At 56.8% G+C, this 21,053-nt stretch overlaps 1 protein-coding gene across 18 annotated transcripts in view; it reads left to right on the top strand.

The window, feature by feature from the left end:
• The first annotated feature begins 1,061 nt into the window (after positions 1 to 1,061).
• WNK2 (WNK lysine deficient protein kinase 2) overlaps positions 1,062 to 21,053 on the top strand; it is a 141,928-nt gene continuing 121,936 nt past the window's right edge. For all 18 annotated transcript variants that reach the window (XR_004443333.1, XR_004443332.1, XR_004443330.1 and 15 more), the window contains exons 1-2: positions 1,062 to 1,309; positions 1,852 to 2,534. Coding sequence is in view for 10 of the 18 variants with exons in the window: in XM_033236720.1 (XP_033092611.1) it covers positions 1,854 to 2,534 (681 nt within the window). In the remaining 8 variants the exon portion in view is untranslated. The remainder of the gene's footprint in view (positions 1,310 to 1,851; positions 2,535 to 21,053) is intronic.

Here is a 21,053-nt window from a genome sequence, read left to right as displayed (position 1 = left end):
GGAAGTCCTGCTTCTCTGGGTAACAGTTGGCTTGGCATATTCTTCCCTCTACATTGTGAAGGTGAGATATCACCTCTGCTGGCTTTTATGCCACACGAGTTACTTTGTGCTAGGGGCTCCAGGGCCAGCAGCCCACAAGCATCTTTTCATCTCTGAAAGTGTGTGTGTATCTGATGGGGGTGTCAGCCCAGGGAGATGGGGACTGACATAAGAACACTCTGGTATCTCCCTTATGCCTCAGTTTCCTCACCTAGGATCATGGAGGCTGGGGTGAGAGTGAGGTGTTAGCTCAGGGCATTGACTGGAGCAGGGCTCAGAACTTAGCAGTATGGTTACTGACACAGGTCACCTGCTACATTATGGCCAGAGACGCCCAAGAGAGGGCTTGTCCGTGGGGGTCTAGTGGAGGAAGGAGAGAGAGATCATGGAAGACTTCTTGGGAGAGGTGGCATCTGGCAGAGGTGGGAAGGAAGAACATTTTGGGTCAAGGGGCTTCTGGAAGCCTCTCCTTATCCCATCCAAGGCATTCCAGCTCAGCCTCGGTCATGGAAGTTCTGGGATTTAGAGCATATAACTTCTGCCTTTGGCGCCTCAGTTTGCTCTAGATTGTGAAATGGGCACAATGGTCACCAGTGCCTCCCTGGGTGATGATGAGGTCCTCATGGTTCCTGGTGGTGAAGTGAGGGCAGGAAATGACATGGCTTAGCCCCAGGCTGGGCTCCTGAGGGTGGCTGTATCCCTGGTCCTTTTCTTCCTAGCCTGCCCATTCTGTCCTAGCACCGGGCCTTGAGGTCTGGCGCGCCGGGCTGCGGCGAGCTGAGGCATTGAGCCTGCTGCCTCCTCTCAGGAACAAATGGGGTCCTCTGCAGCTGACAGCCCTGCGGAGCGTTCCAAAGAACTTCAGAGGCCAGGAGCGCTAGCTCTAGCAAAGAGCCACGGATGGGATCCCAGGTAGCCGGCCCGCAGGTGGCCGCGCGCACCCGCCCGCCCGTCCGCAGCCAGGTGGGCGTGCCAGACCCAGCCCCCTGCGCCGGCCCGGGGCGGGGCGAACGGAGCCCCGCCCTCCCCGCGCGCTGGGTCGGAGCCGGTGCGGGAGCGGAGTCGCGCGAAGCCGGCAGGAGCACGCGGGAGCGCGGCCCCGCAGTGGCCCGGCCCGAGAGAGCAGCGCGCAGGAGCCGGAGCGGCGCAGCGGCCCCCACCCCAGCGCAGACCTCGCCCGGAACTCGGACCCCGGCCTCGAAGCGTGATCTCGCCCTCCTCGCAAGCCCCGGCCGCCGGGCCGCGGGCATGGACGGCGTCTGCTCGCCCTGTGAGTGCCGAGCCTCCCCCCAACGCCGCTCGCCGCCTTTGTGTGCGCGCCGCGGCGCTGCAGCCCCCTCCCCGCGCGCCCCTCCCGCGCCCAGGGCCCGCGTTCTTTGTGGAGCCGCCGCCAGGCCGGTGCCTTCCTCCCGTCCCCGGGCCTCTCTATCCCCTTTACAGCTGCCTCCGGGACAGCCTAGCAGGACCCTCCCGGGCCGGGGCTGGGCAGGGCGCGAGATCCCTCTGCCGGCCTCCGGGGCCCTCAGAGACACCCTAGCAGGTCCTCTCTCCCAGGGTTCCAGGGACACCACAGGCCGGTCCCTCTCCGCAGCCTGGGGCTGAGCGGGGCACGGACCCCTCCTCCCCAACCCGAGCCTCTGGTCCCGTCTGCAGCCCCCCTTTCCCAGGGCCCCCAGAGACGGCCCCCGCAGGCTCTCTCCGCGGTCGGGGCTGGGCAGGGCGCGGACCCGGGGCGGCGCTGTCTCATTCCGCGGCCTGGGCAGGTGCGGCAGGGCCGGCGCTCACGCGGGCCTGTGTGTGCTTGGCCCACAGAGATGGACGGCGATGGCGGCCGCCGAGACGCCCCCGGCGCGCTGATGGAGCCCGGGCGCGGCGCGGGGCCCGCGGGCATGGCGGAGCCTCGGGCGAAGGCGGCGCGGCCGGGGCCCCAGCGCTTCCTGCGGCGCAGCGTGGTAGAGTCGGACCAGGAGGAGCCGCCCGGCTTGGAGGCGGCCGAGGCACCGGGCCCGCAGCCCCCGCAGCCCCTGCAGCGCCGGGTGCTTCTGCTCTGCAAGACGCGCCGCCTCATCGCGGAGCGCGCCCGCGGACGCCCCGCCGCCCCCGCGCCCGCAGCGCCGGCCGCGCAGCCCGGAGCCCCCGGAGCCCCCACGGACGCCGGCCCCGAGCCCCTGGGCGCGCAGGAGCCCTGCCCGGACCCCATCGCAGCGGCTGTCGAAACCGCGCCTGACCCCGACGGCGGCCCCAGGGAGGAGGCGGCGGCGACCGGGAGGAAGGAGGATGAGGGGGCGGCGGAGGCGAAGCCTGAGCCCGGGCGCACACGCCGGGACGAGCCCGAAGAGGAGGAGGACGACGAGGACGATCTCAAGGCCGTGGCCACCTCTCTGGACGGCCGCTTCCTCAAGTTCGACATCGAGCTGGGCCGCGGTTCCTTCAAGACGGTCTACAAGGGGCTGGACACGGAGACCTGGGTGGAGGTGGCCTGGTGTGAGCTTCAGGTGAGGGCGCCCCAGCACGCAGGGGGCTTTCCGCAGGGTCTTTGCGCGAGTCGTCCTTGGGCCCGTCCTTGCTCCTGCGCCTGGCCTTAAGAAGCCCTGGGGGCGACGGAGCTCCATGTGTGTCGCCCTCTGTGTGGGTGGCCGGCAGGATGCGTACCAGGTGTGCGGACTGCATGTGCGGCCCGGCTGTGTCTGTGCGCAGGTTGGGGTTTGTGAGTCAGCTGGTGGCGAGGGCAGGCCTCTGGTGTGCTTTTGGTGTAAGTGTGCGCGCTGTGGGCATAGAGAGGGCCCTGGAGAGCGGGCCCCGGAGGCTGTGTCTCTTAGGCGGCTGCTTCTCCAGTCCTGATGACCTACTTTAATGACCCAGGGAGTCTGGACTGTTGTGTCTTTGCAAAACAGTGTGGAGGCTTCAAGGCCCGGTGTGTGCAGTTATAGAGTGGTTTGGGGGCTCTGAGCTGCTCATAAATTAGTACTTTCCTGTGTCCGGCAAGCTGTGGCTGCCCCAGCAGGGACACCTGCAGAGACTGCTTCTGACCCTGGGCCTGTGACCCAGAGGTGGTGCCTGGTAGAGTTCTGGGGCCGGCTGGGCAAGGCCTGGAAATGTGGTTAGTCGCCTCTGCTGTTCTGAGAACTCCATTTGTTCACAAAATGGACGTGTGAGAGGTCTTAAAACCGAGTCATGCAGAATGCGGTTGGGGGTTTTCTTGGCTGCAGAGGCTCTGGGTATGCATTTTTCATAATCCTGCCATCTCGGTGGTGTCAGCCCCAGCCCTGGAAGATTATATAAACAGCCACCCTAGCTGTCTTGGGCCAGCCTTGGAAGCAGAGGCCATGCCTGTCCAGGGGGTGTTTATAGGCCTCCCTCCTTGGAGGAGGGCAGCTGTCAGGCGTGAGCCAGTCTGGGAGAGTGCCGGCTGGAGGTGTAAATGTACTTCGTTGGCCTGTAAAGTTAGCTGGCCATCCAGTCCAGGCCTGACACGGGGCTCGGGCTAGCTGGGGCAAGCTGTGTTCTAGGGCTGCTGGCCACACTGCAGGACGCTTATATTTTTGGCTCAGAAATGGGATTCAGTTGCTATATCCTCGGGCCCCTACAGGGTGGCCTGCATGTGTGTGCAAGTCTGGCTGATTCGGTGGGTGTCGACCTGTCGTCAGCCTTTCTCCCAAGACAAAGAGCTCCAGAGACCTGCCTCTCCACCACCTCTTGGTTCTGCCTTGGAGATGTGGCTTTTCAAGGCAGGGGTCAGTGGCATTGTGTGAGGTCCTTAGGAGGGACTGAGCAGCTCCCCTCTTTCATGGTCCTGCAGGTTCCGATGGTACGGGAAAGGCGGTGGGTGGGGCAGCGGGCTGTGATCTGGGGGTCCTGGGGTGTGCTGGGCATTCCTGCTGCAAGGGAAGACAGAGAGAAGAGAGGTCCTGAAAGGGGAGATGACTCTTGATTCTGGTGAGCAGTCTTCCTGCTCTTGCCCACCGACCCGAGCACCCTCAGGTGCTGCCTCCCAGGGCTGCCTGTGCAGGCTGGCGGATGGAGCAGGGGTGCTGCTGCAGACTGGATTTGAGTTAGATCTCAGCAGCCAGAGCCTGCTGATTTGGCTGGGGCATCTCAGGCGCATGTGACTCTTGGAGCTTGTTAGTTCCCATTCCCTTTAAGGAAAGGCAAGCAGTTCTGTCTCTGGGTCTGTCTCCTGCGGGCATGGGGTGGAGCCTGGCCTCTGTCCAGGGGTCTCTTGCTCCATGACTCTAGATGGGAACAGCAACCTAGAGGTGCTTCTGGTCTGTATGCTTCTTGTCTATATGTTGATGTTCCTTGCCGGGATGTTATTGGTGCCCCAAGCTGGTGGTTTCCCTGAACCTCCCCCAGAAGAAATACCTCCAACATTTGTCCCTGGTCAATGTGTGTCATTTGGGATCAGCTCCCTCTGTCTGTGCTGATCTGAGAGGGTTTTCCATGAGAGGGAGTCTGGACCCACTTAGAATAGCCCCCTTTGCTGAGAACCTGGTGTGTTTTGGGGCTGTGCTGGAAGCCGCCTCATCACAAACTGTGAGGACTGAGGGGAACAGCCCCCAAGGTCGCCAGTGAGGAGATGGCAGGGCACTGTGGGATCAGGGGAGGAGGGTCCCTGCCTGTGTGTAGACTGGTACAGGCTGACTTTGTGCAGAGCTATTGGAGGGACTGATGCGGCTGCCTGTGTGATGTCGTGGGTGTGGGCCAGGGGCTGGTGGGCGTGTGGAACGGAAGAGGGTCGGGTGTAGGGCTGCAGGGAGATCAGGGCTGTGGGAGGGACGTTGGACTCCGCAAGGGGAGTGTGCTCCTGGGTGGGATGCGGGGTCAGGTCTCACTGAGCAGAGGGGCCACCCTGCCAGGGAAGGGCGACAGATGGCCGCTCTTTCTCTAGGTGTGTTGGCTTTGTGCCGGGAGGGGCTCTCTTAGTCCACAGTGTGGAGATGCCATCCGGCACATGACCCCAGCATTCTGGGCATGGAGAGGGTTCCTGGGAGTCACGCTTTACACAGCGGAGGGAGGGTCTAGGGAGATGTTGCCTTCAGCCAGGAGCCCTTCTTGGAATTGCTCTTGGCCTCCATCCCTTTATTCCCCTACGCCTGCAGCACCTGCAGTCTGCCCACGTGCCTGGGCTCTGTTCCCCTTCCTGCCCTCCGCAGGCTGGGGGGCCTCCCTGGAGAACTGAGAGGCGCTAGTGGGGCTCACTTGTGTTTTTCAGGGTTCCTTGCCAGACAGGGGAAATGCCTTCATGTGGACCTAGTAAGTCTGGCTTAGAGGACATCTGATTTCCTTTGATAAATTAGCGTTGGAAGAGCTCCGTAGAGAGGGTGATATTTATTTATCTCACATCTAAGGGCAGTGAGGTGTTTCACCTTCTGAATTCTCCAGGTGTGCAAAGCTGGAACATGCACTGTTTTTTGTGGGAGAAGCCATTTAAAAATACCTCCCTGTCATTCTTCTCTTGAATAAACTTTCATTCTTGGCAGCAGAACACATTACGGTAACAAAGAAGGAAGTAAAACACCAGAATCCCACCGCCTTCCTCCTTGCCCACACGTCCTGTGTTCCTGTGGCCACCTTTGGCCAGCCCTGGTTCCCCCGCAGACCCCTGTGCTGTCAGACAGGGTGTGGGGTAGCCTGGGGCTCCGTGTCGGCTCTGGGAGCATCTGCCACCTGCCATAGCCGGCTCAGCTACACTGGGGATGCCCATCTGGGTTCTGGGTCACTGGCCTGACCTTCTACAAGACCCTCCTCTAGGGGGTGGTGAGGCCACAGTACGGCACAATGAGGAGGTGCCTGGCGTGGTGCCGTGGCCACCACTTGCTCTGCCACCTTCTGTTGGGTCAGCACAACCTTGTTCCCTCCTCGTTTTGGTGTTGAACTTTTGTGACTTCCTTGCCCTTCCTGGCTACCCAGGTTGCTGGACCAACACTATTCCATGTGGCTCAGGGCTCCTGCTCTCACTTGCCTCCACCTTTGAGCTGGCCATAGGTCCCCAGGTTGAGAAAAACTAGCCAACTCAGACCCAGGGAGGCAGCCTGTTTGCCTTTCCTGGACCTTCCTGTTTCTGCTGTGTCTCCCTCGGGTACCTGGAGTAAGCTTGGTTTTCACCCCCTTTAACAACACTGACCCCTCCCTGTCAGTAGCTCCCTACTTTTGGGGACACAGGGTCTTAGGACCTCAGTGGCGATGCCTCTCAGCTGCTGTGGCAGGGCTAGAACCTGAGTTTCCCGAGTTGGTGCTGGGGCCTGCACCCAGCATGGGGGTCTTTCTACTTCATGGAGACGTGCATTCCTTGATCCTTGGCTCAGAGCACTTGCTGGGCCCTGGCAGAGCAGCGTGAGGCCTACAGAGGACTAAGGGTGGAGGTGCTGCTACTAGTTCCAGAAAGTTACAAAGTAGGTCTTGCTGCTGCTTGGTGCTGCCCAGAGGGGGCAGGAACGACGTGTCCTGCCCAGCCGGGTGTCTCAGTGTCCTGTCCATCTTTCTGGGTCTGGGAGTGGATGATGCCTGTGGAGACTCGCTGTGTAGAGCCTGTGCCAAGCGGGTGGTCCCCCCCACCATCCTCCAAGGACAGCCCAGCCACCCGACAGCCTCTGTCCTAGCCGTGAGCAGCCCCGCCAGTGCCAGTGCTGAGCTGGCCCACCGTCCCCTGCAGGTGGGATCCTTATCACCTTTCTAGGCAGGCCCTCTGCATGTCATGGGCCATGCAGCCTCCGGCCAGGGTTTGGGGCACTGGAGAGCCTGCGTGCTTTGCACCGATGGCCTCTTGTTGGAGGCCAGCCTCACCTGTTTTCAGCCCTGACCCAGCTGACATGGGGAGAAGGGGAGACAAGGGGGTGAGCTGGTGCTGAGCACAGAGGAGGTGCGTGGCACTCACTCACTGGGGCAAGACAGTCAGAAGGCTTGACCCGATTTGGCTGCTGGTCACCCCTTTTTAAAATTCTCTGAAGTGCTTAATTTTATTGGGAGAGTTGTAATTTGAAATCATTTGGATGCCAGCACTGAATTTGTTTTCCTGGGTGAGATGTTTTCTGCGCCATGCTGACCATGGTTTTGGTTTAGTTGGCAAAAAAGGCTGGCGCTAGCTGCCTGAAAGGCCTGTGCAGACGGGCTTTCCCTCCCTCCCACCAGGGCAGAAATGTGGGCACCGAGCTCTCAGTGGTGCTTCTGTCCCTGAGTGGTGGCGGCAAGGTGTGTGTCAGCAGCGATGACAGACAGCAGCCTGTGCAGGTCACCGTCATGGGGGACACGTTGAGGCTCAGGCACCACAGCTTGTTTTCTGCAGAAGCAGGTGCTTCCATGGCTCCACGGTGCCTCGTGGGCGCCTGGCTGAGCTGAATCAGGACCAGGCCGCCATGGGACTTGAGTGTAGCTGTGCTGCTCTCTGAGCCCTGGAGGGAGGACCCCAGCACTGGCTCAGATGTGTGGAGGGCCAGCCCCCACATGCTGCTCATTTGATTTGCCTTTGCCAAAGCTTGTGTTTTCTCATTCCTCATCAGCGTGTTAGGAGGTCTGCCAGGGCAGCTGGACACGCCCTCCTGCAGCACTGGAACCTTCCGTGGTGGCAGAAACATCCTGCCTCTGCATTTGTGTCCGCAGGCCCTGCGGAGTGCCTGGGATGTGGCTGGGGCAGCTGTGGGTCAGTGTTCTTATTTTTCCTCACATTAAACGTGGATGCGAATGTCCACACCTGCCCTGGCTGCTTCACGGGTCACCCGCGTCTCCAGGCTTGATCTTGGGCCTTCCTCTAGGCAGCTGCTTTTCCAGAGGATAAAACAGACCCAGGTGACCTAGAGGTGGCCTCTGGGATACCAGACAGACCCAGATGGGGACAGCTTATAGACCACCTCACAGCAAGGGAGATAAAGGGGCCGGGACACATCAGGGCTGGAGAGGCCAAGGAGGCATGAGATGGGGCCTGCTGGAGACTCCCGGGGAGGACAGGATTGGGGCACTTGGGCTGTGAGGAACCAGACTTGGTGACAGTGCCATGACCATGTCAGGCTCTGGGAAGCAAGTGGCCACCAAGTCCAGGACAAGCTCCAGGTCAGCGGGAGGATCTCGTGGGCCCTGAGAGTTGCATCCCCCCACCCCTGCCCTGTCATTTCCTGGGATAGCTGGGGGCTTACTCTCAGGTTGGGTAAAGCTTTGTTGATGGACAGCTAGACAAAAGAGATCATCAAGAGAAGGAGAGGGAGCAGACGTTCCAGAAGGTTCCAGAGGCCTTTGCCCGGGTCTCAACAGTGCAGACTTGTGTGTACATTGACTCAGTGAGCATTTGTTGAGTGTGTGTCCTGGTTCTAGGCCTGGGGCTACCGTAGTGAGCAGGACAGGTCACCGCCCTGGGAGATAGAGCCTGTGAGAGCCGGAAACGTGTTGGGCAGGTTGGGGAGCTCTGAGGGAGGCTGGAGGAGGGGCCGGAGTGGAGTAAGGTTTTAACAGGATCTCTCTGGCCACCTTGGGTACAGTTGGGGATGAGGGTAGAGGCAGGGGACTAGCAGGGAGGTGACTGCCACTGTCTAGGTGTGAGACTACAGGGCTGGTACTGGGTGGGATAGAGGCAGGGAGGGGAGAAGCATCAGATTCGGGGTGCAATTGAAGGTGGAGAGCACAGGATTTACATCAGATCTGAAGGTAGAGAAGGTAGGAATCGTCTGGGCACGGTGACTCACGCCTGTAATCCCAGCACTTCGGGAGGTTGAGACAAGTGGATCACTTGAGGTCAAGAATTCGAAACCAGCCTGGCCAACACGGTGAAACCCCGTCTCTACTAAAAATACAAAACAATTAGCCAAGTATGGTGGCGGGCGCCTGTAATCACAGCTACTTGAGAGGGTGAGGCAGGAGAATCGCTTGAACCCAGGAGGCAGAGGTTGCAGTGAGCCGAGATTGTGCCACTGCACTCCAGCCTGGTGACAGAGCAAGACTCCGTCTCAAAAAAAAAAAAAAAAAAAAAAAAAAAGGCCGGGCGTGGTGGCTCACGCCTGTAATCCCAGCACTTTGAGAGGCTGAGAGGCTGAGGTGGGCGGATCACGAGGTCAAGAGATTGAGACCATCCTGGCCAACGTGGTGAAACCCCATCTCTACTAAAAAGACAAAAATTAGCTGGGCGTGGTGGCGGACGCCTGTAGTCCCAGCTATTCGGGAAGCTGAGGCAGGAGAATGGTGTGAACCCGGGAGGTGGAGCTTGCAGTGAGCTGAGATTGCACCACTGCACTCTAGCCTGGCAACAGAGCCAGACTCCATCTCAAAAAAAAAAAAGAGAGAGAGAGAGAAAAGGTAAGTAGGAATTATGGTGGCAGCAGCTTTGGGCCTGGCAGGATGTGGCTGCTGTCCTCGTGCGGGAGGAGGAAATGTGGATTTGGGGGAAGGGTAGGCCTTGGCTTGGGATGTGCTTAATCTGAGTGCTTCGTAGGTGGCCAAGGGTGGTCCTCGTGGGATTGGGATCTCCCAGGCTGATCCTGAGTTGGGAGCCTGGGTGGGCACCCCAGGAGTGCAGGGATGGGCCAGGACTGTGTCTCAGGGGAGTCTGGAGGGAGGAGCTCATCACCGTGCCCAGAAGGGCTGCCCATGACAGGACAGGAGGGTGCTCCAGGATGCCAGCACTGTTTCAAAACATGATTAATGCAATGGGCAGCAGATTCTGAGTTTTAGGTGCTAAGACAAAATTGGGAACTCTACTGTACCTTAAAGACAACTGTCCCTTCCCTTGGGAGTTACGCTTCTTCCCACCGCTGGGCCCTGCTGGCCACCATGAGTCCACGGTCTGGGTGGGGCTGGCCAGTAGTCCGGGGCTGGCTGGGCTGGCCCCTCACCTTCCAGGACAGCTGGGACCTGCAGCCCTTCTATGCCCACAGGCATCTTGTAGGTGTCTGTTGGGGCCTGTGGCTTGGGCCTGGCTTCAGGCTGCAGCTGGAAGATACCCAAGGTGATGGCATGAAGCTTTAGGTCACCTCGTTGATGGAGAAGAACTTGACCTGGCCCAGCAGAGGTTTGGGCCGTGTGTCTGGGTCTCCCTTGTAGTCTGCCCTGGCTGTGCAGCCACGATGGGGCATCAGCATCTGCCTGCCATGATGGGAAGCGGGGTTTGGGAGCCTCGCAGCCAGGAAGGACATCACCCCAAAGGTCCCGGCCACCCTGCGCTGGTGCACACAAAATACTTCAGGGTTAGGAGGGCCCTGCCATGTTCCCAGTGTGTGGCCATGGAAAGGCACCTGTTTTTGTGAGCCTTGGTTTATTTACCCTTTTGTGCAGTGCAGATGGTGCTAGCTGCCCTCACGGCTGGGGGCACTATTGAGAGAAGTGTGTTTTACCTGAGCACACAGGGTCCTCAGGGCAGCCTCTTTTCACCCCTCTTGCTCCCTCTGCAAAATAAAGTTTGTCTCCAGTAGAGATGTGGAGAGCAAGCCGAGCCAGCAGGTGGAGGCTGGTTCCTGAGGCTGCCTGTCTACCCGCCCAGGAGCTGTGGGCACCCATGCCGCTGTTGCCTTAGCGCTTGAGCTGCCGATAAGGAAAAGGGTGTGAACAGCAGCAGCTGGGATTTTTGAAAAGCAAGCTAGGATCTGCCTCTGACCGTAGACAATTCAGGGCTGCGTTTTGGGGAATCCCAGCTGGGTGGAGAGGCCTGAGCGGGGATGCTGGAGGTTGGCAACCTGAACACTGTCTGCAAGTTTTCCTGCTTCTGAGAGTTTTCACATCCAATTCTCTTCCCTGGAGCATTGAATTCTAAGGATTTCCCAGAATACTTGATTACAACTTCTAATTTAAGTTAGCTCTCATTAAATTATATTAACTTTTTTTTAAAAGAACAGAAGAAAAGTAGTCAAGGCAGTGCAGTATTAGTGAAAGAACAGACGAGTTGATCAATGGAGTAGAATAGCAAGCCTGGAAATAGACCCTCATGAATAAAGTCAACTGATCTCTGACAAAGGAGCAAAGGCAATAAAATAGAGACAAGATCATCTTTCCAACAAATGGTGCTGGAACAACTGCACATCCACGTGCAGATAAATGATTCCAGACATAGACCTTACATCCCTTGCAAAAAATGAAATTGGCCATATGCCTAAATATAAAATCCAAAATTATAAACCTAGTTTTGGCAGTGACTTTAGATGTAACACCAAAGCCACAGTCCTTGAAATAAAATAATGATAAGCTGAACTTGATTAAAATTAAATGCTTCTGTTCTGTGAAAGACACTATCAAGAGAATGAGAAGACAGGCCACAGCTGGGGAGAAAATATTTGCAGTGACCCATCTGCTTAAGAACTGTTGTCCAAAATATACAAAGAACTCTTAAAACTCAACAATAAGAAAACAATCAGCTTAAAAAAAAAATAGGCCAAAGAGCTGAACAGATACCTCACCAAGGAAGACACACAGATGGCACATAAGCATATGAAAAGATGTTGCCCATCATAAGTCATCAGGGAATTGCAAATTAAAACAGTGAGCTCCCACTGCACACCTACTAGAATGGTCAAAATCTAGAACACTAACACCAAATACTGGTGAGGATGTGGAGTGACAGGAACTCTCATTCATTACCGGTAGGATTGCAAAATGGTACAGCTATTTTGGAAGGTCTTTTGGTAGTTTCTTATAAAACTAAACACACTCTTACTATGCAATCCAGCAACTGCGTTCCTTGGTATTTACCCAAAGGAGTTAAAAACTTAGGTCCACACAAAAACCTGCACACGGATGTTTACGGCAGCTTTATTCATAATTGCCAGAACTTGGACGCAGCCCAGATGTCCTTCAGCAGGTGAATGGATGAACACACTGTGGCACATCCAGACAATGAAATCTCATTTAGTGCTAAAAGAAATGAGCTATGAAGACACGAAAACACAGAGAGGAACCGGAAATGAATATTTAAGTGAAATAAGCCAAATCTGAGAAGGCTGCATATTGTATGATTCCAACTAGATGACATTCTGGAAAAGGCGAGAAACCATGAAGACAGTTAAAAAAAAAAAAAAAAAGGATCAGTGGTTGCCAGGGATTAGAGGAAGGGAGGGATGAAGAGGCAGATTTGCAGGACAGTGAAGCTGTTTTGTATGATACTTTACTGGTGAATACAAGTCATTATACGTTTGTGAAAACCCATAGCATGTACAGCACCCAGAGTGAACCCAAGCGTAAATGGTGGATTTTAGTTATCGTCAGTATTGGTTTATCAGTTATAACAAGTATACCACACTAATGCAAGATGTTAATAATAGGGGAACCTGTGTGTGGATGTGAGGGAGTGTATGGGAACTCTACTTTTTGCTCAATTTTCCCATAAATCTAGAATGTCTCTAAAAATAGTTGATTAATTTAAGCAACACAACAGCTACATTAAAGATGTTTGCAGAAACGGGCCGGGTGTGGTGGCTGATGCCTGTAATCCCAGCACTTTGGGAGGCCGAGGCAGGTGGATCACCTGAGGTCAGGAGTTTGAGACCAGCCTGGCCAGCATGGTGAAAACCTGTCTCTACTAAAAATACAAAAATTAGCTGGACGTGGTGGCGGGCGCCTGTAATCCTAGCTACTTGGGAGGCTGTGGCACTAGAATTGCTTGAATCCAGGAGGTGGAGCTTGCAGGGAGCCAAGATCACGCCATTTGCACTCCAGCCTGAGCGACAGAGTGAGACTTCGTCTCCAAAAAAAAAAAAAAGATGTTTGCAGAAATGAAAAAAAAATCACCCATAATCCAACTGAACACAACTGCTTTTATGTTTGAATAGGACTTTCTAGGTCTTGTTTACATGTATATATCATTTAAAAATAGAGCTGCAGTTCAAGGGTGTCACGACTTAAAATCGGTCTCTGGAGTGTCTTTAAAGCTATCGTTTTGCAAGAGGCCATGGTTCTGAGGTTCATTCCTGGTCTTAGTGCTGTTTTGAACCCTTTGTTGAGGCTGGCTGCAGAAGGGGTGCTGTCACTAGATGTGTTTGGGGAGTGGTGGGTCGGGCAGGTGTTGCTGTTAAGGAACTTCTCAGAGCCTTTACAATGCCCACTGTGTTGTGAAGCTCTTGAAGTGTGCGAGGGGGAAGGTGTTGGGCTGCGCCTTTTTTTTCTTTCATTTGACAGTTATCTTATAAGCCAAGACTGGCTCGGGGAGGGGCATAACAGGCTGACTGGTGGTGGAGGGTCACTGGGGCTCCCTCTGGCATCCACCCCCCCTCCACCCCTCACCCCTGCTTTCTGGGCACTGTGTGTGCCTGCTGTCTGCTGGGGGAGATGGGACGGTTCTCAGCTGTGAGCTGACTGTGGGAAGCAATGCTGACCTTTGATCCTACTCCGAATCGGGAATCTGGAGATGGCCAATGTGACAGTCCTGGAGGTGGCTCAGCAACATCAGCTGGGACATGGGGCTTTCTCTCTGTTTCTTCTGTCCTCATCCATGTTGGCATTTTGTCCCTAGTCTTCCTTGGCCTCATGGCTACAGTAGGGCTGCCACAGCTCCAGGCATCACAACCACATTTGATGGCGGGAAACAAATGGGTGGTTAGGTGGGGGCCAAGCAGTCAAAAGGTCAATTTCTCAAGTGGCTTTGTTCCTATTTTAATCCATAAAGAGAAATATTTAGCAGGGATTCTCTGGTCTCCTTGGTTAGCATGGGTTTGTGTGGCCCACGGTAACTGTGCGTGTATCTGGGAGAGGCTTGATCGGTTTAACAGGTTATGATCTGTTCCCTAGGGCATAGTGAGTTTCTGGGTTTCTGTTGGTCAGGAGGGGTGGCAGGCTGTGGGTGGAGCGTGCCTGCTGTATCTGTCTTGGTTACCTTGTCCCTTCAAGACCGTCAGTGTCTGTGTGTGCTGGAGCCCTCCTCTACCTGGGCCTGCAGAGAACAGCACAGCACACATGCCTGCTGCATCTGCAGGCTCCTCCCTTCCCACAGCTCCCACACCCAGGCATCTGTGGACCCTGATGATTTTCCTTCCCTCCTGAGTGGCCACCCCAGCTCCCTACCCTCTGTGCCAACCCTGGCAAAGCTTTTTCCTCTCTGCCAACAGTCTAGTTTTCATGTACCCCTAGTGTTTTGCTTTGGGAAACTTTGGAAAAACCAACAGAGAAGTTGGAGTTACCAGTTGTTGGTGTTTGCCACTGTCCTGTGTATCTGTGCCTGTGATTTCCTGACCCATTTGCTGTTCACCCCTGGGTGCTTCAGCCTGTGTCTCCTGGTAGGAACGAGGATGCTCCCACATCGCCTCCACCCCCTGCCATGCTCCAGGCACTCCAGGATAGGACCTGAGGCGCTCAGTGAGGTCTCAGATGGGTGGACTGCGCGTCCCAGGGAAGGGATCCGGGAAGTCAAGGATCGCGTGTTGTGTCTGGTTGTCATGTCAATTTCAATCCAAAACAGTCCCTCCGCCTTTTATTATTACTGTTCTTAAATCTGTCAGCGGCCGGGCGCGGTGGCTCAAGCCTGTAATCCCAGCACTTTGGGAGGCCGAGACGGGTGGATCACGAGGTCAGGAGATCGAGACCATCCTGGCTAACATGGTGAAACCCCGTCTCTACTAAAAAATACAAAAACCTAGCCGGGCGAGGTGGCGGGCGCCTGTAGTCCCAGCTACTCGGGAGGCTGAGGCAGGAGAATGGCGTAAACCCGGGAGGCGGAGCTTGCAGTGAGCTGAGATCCGGCCACTGCACTCCAGCCTGGGTGGCAGAGCAAGACTCCGTCTCAAAAAAAAAAAAAAAATCTGTCAGCATTGTCTTCTGAAGGCTTAGGGCCAGTGGTCTTGCATGGAGACCCCATCTGGATCTGTGTGGCATTTCTTTTTTTTCTTGAGGGAGTCTTGCTCTGTCTCCCAGGCTGGAGTGCAGTGGCGTGATCTCAGCTCACTGGAACCCTCTTGGGTTCAAGCGATTCTCCTGCCTCAGCCTCCTGAGTAGCTGGGATTTATAGGTGTACGTCACCATGCCCAGCTAAGTTTTGTAGTTTTAGTAGAGACACAGTTTTACCATCTTGCCCAGGTTGGTCTCGAACTCCTGACCTCAGGTGATCCGCTTGCCTTGGCCACCCAAAGTGCTGGAATTATAGGCGTCAGCCACTGTCTGGCCCTGTGTAGTGTTTCTGTACGACCGTGTGAGGTTGTGCATTCCTGGCTCGGGTGCTGCGTGTGCAGGTCAGAGCCGGCTAGGCTGTCCCTGTGGGGGACCTAGAGGAAGTCAGAGTGCTGTTATTAACACAGAAATGACCATGCTCACGTCAGTGGGGCACCCCTCTAGAGGCATATCTGCTCCCTGGGAGGGAGGTGCTGTGATTCCCCCCTCAGTAAAGCTTCCCAGTTTACTAAGGAGGAAACTGAGGTACAGGAAAATACAGGATGTTGTCCTGTACACCCAGGTAGCCAGGGGCTGAGTGGGGACCCGCACAGCCTGAGGGGTTGTGGCACAGTCTGAGGAGGGTGGACTGCAGGCTCAGGTGGTTCTGGGGTTCAGGGTCGCCCGGCTCCCTCCTCCCTTTAGGTGCCTGAGGCACCTGAGCTGGTTGAGTGGTTGATGCTACCAGGACTTGCTGTCAGCCTTGAGGGAGCTGAGCAGCTGCAGGTTCCCCAGGCAGGAGGGGCTTGCTGGCAGGAAGAGGCTGATGGGAACTCACCTGTTGCCCATCCAGCTGCTTTGTTTGGGTGGGGCCCCTCCTCAGGCTTCACAGGGCTGTGTTGTTCCTCCCACCTGCCAGCCCTGGACCAACTCTGTTGAGTTGGGGGAGGGTGCCCGGGCATTGGGTTTCATGGGGATGGGGGGGATGGCCACTGTGGAGGGGTGCTTCCTAGGGAAGATGACATGATGGACATGGAAGCCTGACAGAGGAGGAGCTGTCCACAGCCTCCGTCCTCTGACATGGCAGTTTTCACTCCGGTATGTGCTCGTTTTTTATACTCTTGGACATTTTTGCTAAGTCATGATCATAGCATCTGTGCTGATATGTGCAGTGACAGTGAATAGACCAGCCCTCCTCTGGGCCCCCACTGCCAGCCCAGCCCTAGACCTGCTGCCCCTCTGTCCAGCCCTGCCCTCTTGCCCCATTGTCCTTCCACCCCGTCCTTGCTGCCGGAGACCTGGAGTTGAGCTGGGCAGCTTTGGTGCAGTCTCAGGCTTGGGGCCTTCTCAGGTGTGAGTCAGGCCTGGGTCAGACCCACTAGTCATCCTCTCACTGGCTCGATTCGGGGTGGGTGGAGGTCTGGCTCAGTCCCAGCCTGGCCCCCTCCAGCTGGACCCAGGCTCTCACACACCCTGCATACCTCCATGCTGTCCCCTGTGACTGGAGGTCCTTGTGTGGACCTTAGACGTGTGGGCAAGTCCCCTTGCCCTCTGTGGAGTATGGCTTCTCAGCCTGGTGGTGCTGGGATCACACAGGCCTCCCAGAAGGAAGATGACCGATGCCTGGGTCTGAGTGGGCCACCTCTCTCCCATTCTGGTGGCAGCAGGACTGAGCCGAGATGCCCCTGATTTTCTTGTTTTCAGGCTTCCCCCAATGTTGAGGACAGTCCTGAGCTCTGGACCTCGTGACCTCCCACTGTAGCCCTGCCCAGGTTGGTGACTCTAGGCTACACTACTCCACCCGGTGGCGGCTGGGTTTGTGCGTCAAGGCGGTGAGAGATGCCCTGGGCCTCCTGTCTGGCCTTGTCCTGTGTCTTCAAGTTAGGCAGCCATCTTCCTGGGTCAGCCAGCTGCAAGGCTGTTGACATGTGCCCAGACAGGTCTCTTGGAATTTCTTGTCTTTAATTAAGAGGTTCGAGCAGTGTAGTGAATTTGTGTTTTGGAAGAAGCATTGAAAACACAAAGCTATGGGCCAGGCGCGGTGGCTCAAGCCTGTAATCCCAGCACTTTGGGAGGCTGAGGCAGGCGGATCACGAGGTCAGGAGATCCAGACCATCCTGGCTAACACAGTGAAACCCCGTCTCTACTAAAAATACAAAAAAATTAGCCGGGCATAGTGGCAGGCGCCTGTAGTCCCAGCTACTCAGGAGGCTGAGGCAGGAGAATGGCGTGAACCTGGGAGGCGGAGCTTGCAGTGAGCCAAGATCGCGCCACTGCACTCCAGTCTTGGTGACAGAGCAAGGCTCCATCTCAAAAAAAAAAAAAAAAAAAAAAAAGAAAAAGAAGAAGAAAAGAAAACACAAAGCTGTGGAGAAGAGCTAGGAGGGGCAACAGTTGGGCAGGTTGTGTGTGTGTCCAGGGCAGTCCCAGCCCAGTGCTCCATCCCCTCAAGGGGGGCAAGTGGTGGGCCATGCTGAGCAGGCACTGCATGGGGATGCTGCCTGGCTTAGTCTCAGCCTCCCCTGCCCTTGGCCCCACCTGGGAGTGCACACCATGAAGGGCTGCAGGAGTTAAGGTGCTGAGGGGTAGAGAAGGTCCATCAAGTGGAATTGTTGACTCTGACACCCCTGGGGACATGGATGGCTTATGGGGTGCCTCCTCAAGGCCTGGCCTTGCTCTGGCCCCTCGAGCCAGATGTCCAGGGCAGGTTTGTCTGATGGGCTGTCCAGCCTGTGTCTGTCACTGTTGCAGCAGGTCCTGGGGCAGCTGGATATGGCTGGGTGATCTTTACAGGAGGGAGGCCCGAGGCTGTCTGTGTCTGCCCAGAGGAAGGCACGTTTCTGCATGTTCCCTGGAGAGCCAGCGGTGGTGGGAGAGCCACAGTGTTGGGGAGCCCAGTTGCCGGCTGGACAATGATGGCCTATTGTCCCCTTCAGCCTCTCGTCAATTCGACGCCTACCCTGGGCTGCCAGTGCTCAGTTCCTCAGCCTGTCAGTCCCTCTGGTGCCCTTGGCTTGGTGTGGTTGGACGCAGTGAACTGGGCCTCCTCGTTTGCGGCTGAGCTTGGGGAAAACGGAGCCCAGAGGATGCCAGAGCACGGCCCTCCTGCTCTGGGTACCTCTTGGGCCTCTGGATTGGGCGGCCGAGAGGTGAGACGGCCACATGGGCTCAGGGTGTGGTGGTTATAGACGGGCTTCGTACAGACAGCCACCTGTGCCATTTGTAAAAAGAGGGTTAAAAAGGGAGGCGTGAAAGCGGATAAACTTGGCTAGGCGCATTTATGAGAAGGATGAAATAGGGTTAGCTGAGGGAAAAGGGCCAAAACCTTTAAAACAGCTATAAACGAAACAGAAGAAGATGAAAAAATACATGGAAATAGATTTTAAGATAGAAAGGGACAGGTGAGATTTTTTAAAGGTAAAGGAAAATAAAATGCTAACAGCAAGGGGCCTTGCTTTTACTGGGATGGATTCTTAGGGACAGTTAGTGTGTGTGCAGCCCCTCCCCAGTGAGGACCTAGGCGTCCCCTCACGGCAGAGGGTCCCGGTACCACCGATCTTTTGCATCCTGTGGCTGTACTCTGCCTGCTTTAGGGTCCTGCTTGAGATGAGTCTGTGCTGCTCCGGCTCTTAACACCCCCTCTGTGTGGCCGAGTGCGTTTCACTGTCTGCTTGTCTCTTGCCATCTGTGGACACCGGAGCTCTCTGGGCTGAGACTGTCCCAAGCAAGGCTGCCTAGTGTTCACACTGGGCTGGAGGAGCAGGGGGAGTGGAGACGGGTCCAGGTGGGCTGCCGACCTGGCCTTCACGGCTCGAGGCCCCTGCGTGCCTTCCTAGGTGGGGTGCTCACGCTGCATGCTCTTGGCAGCCTGGGAGGTGGAACGTGGAGAACACGTGCCTGGCCACGCGGCTCATTCTTCCTGCTGCAGAGCTTGTGGGAGCAGGGCTGGGGTGTCAGCCCGGCCTGGCCTGTTTCTAGCTCTGAGCACTGTGTGCAGAAAACTAGCGCCTAAGCCCCAGGTGAGGCGTGTCTGAGGGCTACGGACAGGTCCTGCAGGGAAGGCCCTTCCTTCCCTTCCCTGCCCAGGGTTATATGCCGGACCATGTGCCTCCCAAGTGCCCAGGACCTGCACCTCCCTCGTGTCCTGAGAAGAGCCCTTTTGGCTCATATCTGGCCTGTCTGAAATGGCCTGTCAGCCTCTGTAAATATTTGATGAAGGCAATGATAAAAAGACAAAGGCATGCTCTGTTCCCCCGAGGGGAGCGAGATGGTGACATTGGAACGTTCCGGCCCTGCTGGCCGCTTCCCTCAACTGTTTATGGATGGGGTTTAGGCAGGCCCTTTGTGTCCGCGCTCCCACTCACCGCAGGCCAGAGTGGAGCCCCTTGGGGCCTGGCAAGGCTGAGCAGAGGCAGCTGCCAACTTTCCACCTGGAAACCAGGCTGGGCCGGTGAGGGTTGCTGGCTGCACTGGAGGTCACGGGGGTCTCACGCTCTGATGCTACCTGGGACATACATAGGCCTTGGCCTCCAGGTGGGCTTAGAGAAGTGAGGGGTGACTAAGGTTTGGCGTGGGACCCTGACCAGACAAGATGGCTCTGTGCCCAGATACCACTGGGCCCTGGTGGGGCGGCCACTCAGCACGGTGCAGGCCACCCCCACTCATGCCTCACTCCATGGCTGACCCCAAGCTCCTGGCCCAGCTGCGTGTGGGGGCCTGGTATGCTTGTCAGGGCCTCTGCTGGGTTCCGTGTGCGCGCGCGCGCGTGTGTGTGTGTGTGTGTGTGTGTGTGTCTCGCCTTTGGCTTGCTTGCCGGGGAACAGGCCCGCCCCTCCGGTGCTTCCGTGGGAATGAGGAGCCCTTTGAGTTGACCTAACTAAGGGGCCACCTGTCCCGTGGGCAGTCGGCCCGGCCCTACCGGGGGAGAGGACACTTTCTGCTTGGGAGGGGCAGGAACTGCTGGGAGCCACAGCTCTCAGGGAGGGGTGGGTATTTGCACGGCTGATGGCCTTTCCACAAAAGGTTTCCGCTGTGTTTTCTCGCTGGGGGAGGGAAAATTACATGTGGGTGGGGCTGGGGCAGGTGGCGTGGTGGGGGCCGAATCAGGAGGGTTGGAAAGACCTTAGTCTCCAGTGTGATTCTGGACACTGCAGCTGGGGCTCAATGTGCCGCCCTCACTGAAGCCTCCCTGAAGCCCCTGGGGAGCTCTTCCCTGGGGTGGGAACACAGAGGCACACATAGCTTGTGCTTGCTGGACACTTGTAGCTGGAAGGCCTGCTCGGAAGGGCTAGGCTGCCTTTGCAGGGGTGGGGATTCTTGCTGGTGTAGACATCACCCTTTTTCCTGCAAGGACCACGTCTAAGGCCATTTGCAAGCCACCCAGGCTGGTTTCCACGTGGCAACCATTGGAGGAGAGAGGCCTCTGGGGTCTGTGTCCAAGTGGGTGACGCTGGAGGGTGGGGGGCACGGGATGCTCAGAGCCCCACAGGCCATGTGGGGTGGGGCAGTGATGCTTTTGCTGGAGGGGTAGGGCCCAGAGCTTTTTGGGGGGTGCTGGGAAGGTCCTTCCTGGGGGCTGCAGGTGTGACCCCAGTAGGGGAACCCCAGGTATCCTTTGCTGAACTCAGCTCCAGGACCTTGAGCTGCAGTGAGGCCCCCTGGGGCCTGGTGGGCCAGGGGTTTGGCCCAGGGAAAGATGTGGCAGTCAGGACCGTGGCTGGAGTGGACAGTGGTCTGAGCTGGGGGCATTGATGGGGGTGGTAGCAGAGGATGCAGAGGAGTGGCCACCCAGGTTGGGGAGGCGTGGCACAGGGTGGGGTAGGGGACTTGGGGGGGCGCCTGCCGAGTGAGGAGGTTTTGGGTTTTCACTGAAAGAAAAAGCAAATGAGAACAGGCAGCCCCGGGGAGCTGGGAGACCCTGGCCACAGAACAGGTTGGGAGGGAGCCTGTGAGGGTGGCTGCGGGGGCTGGGTGACGAAGGCCTAGTCCCTGCAGCCTGTGGACGTGCCACTGCACGCGGCAGAGGTGACTTTGCAGATGGGATTAAGTTAAGTATCTTGAGACTGGGAGATCGTCCTGGGCTGTCAGGGTCGGCCACATGTCGTCTTCAGGCTGTCCTAAGTGGGAGGCAGGAGCTTTTGAGACAGAGAAGGGGATGTGGGTGTGGAAGAGGGAGGAAGGGACCGTGGGACAGGGAACGAGGCATCTCCAGCTGTAAGAGAATAAAGGTGTTGTTGGAAGCCCTGTGTGTGGTA

This window comes from Trachypithecus francoisi, unplaced genomic scaffold, assembly GCF_009764315.1.
Source record: "Trachypithecus francoisi isolate TF-2019V2 unplaced genomic scaffold, Tfra_2.0 Lachesis_group16, whole genome shotgun sequence".
Lineage (NCBI taxonomy): Eukaryota > Metazoa > Chordata > Mammalia > Primates > Cercopithecidae > Trachypithecus > Trachypithecus francoisi.
This window is presented reverse-complemented; position numbering and strand designations above follow the sequence as displayed.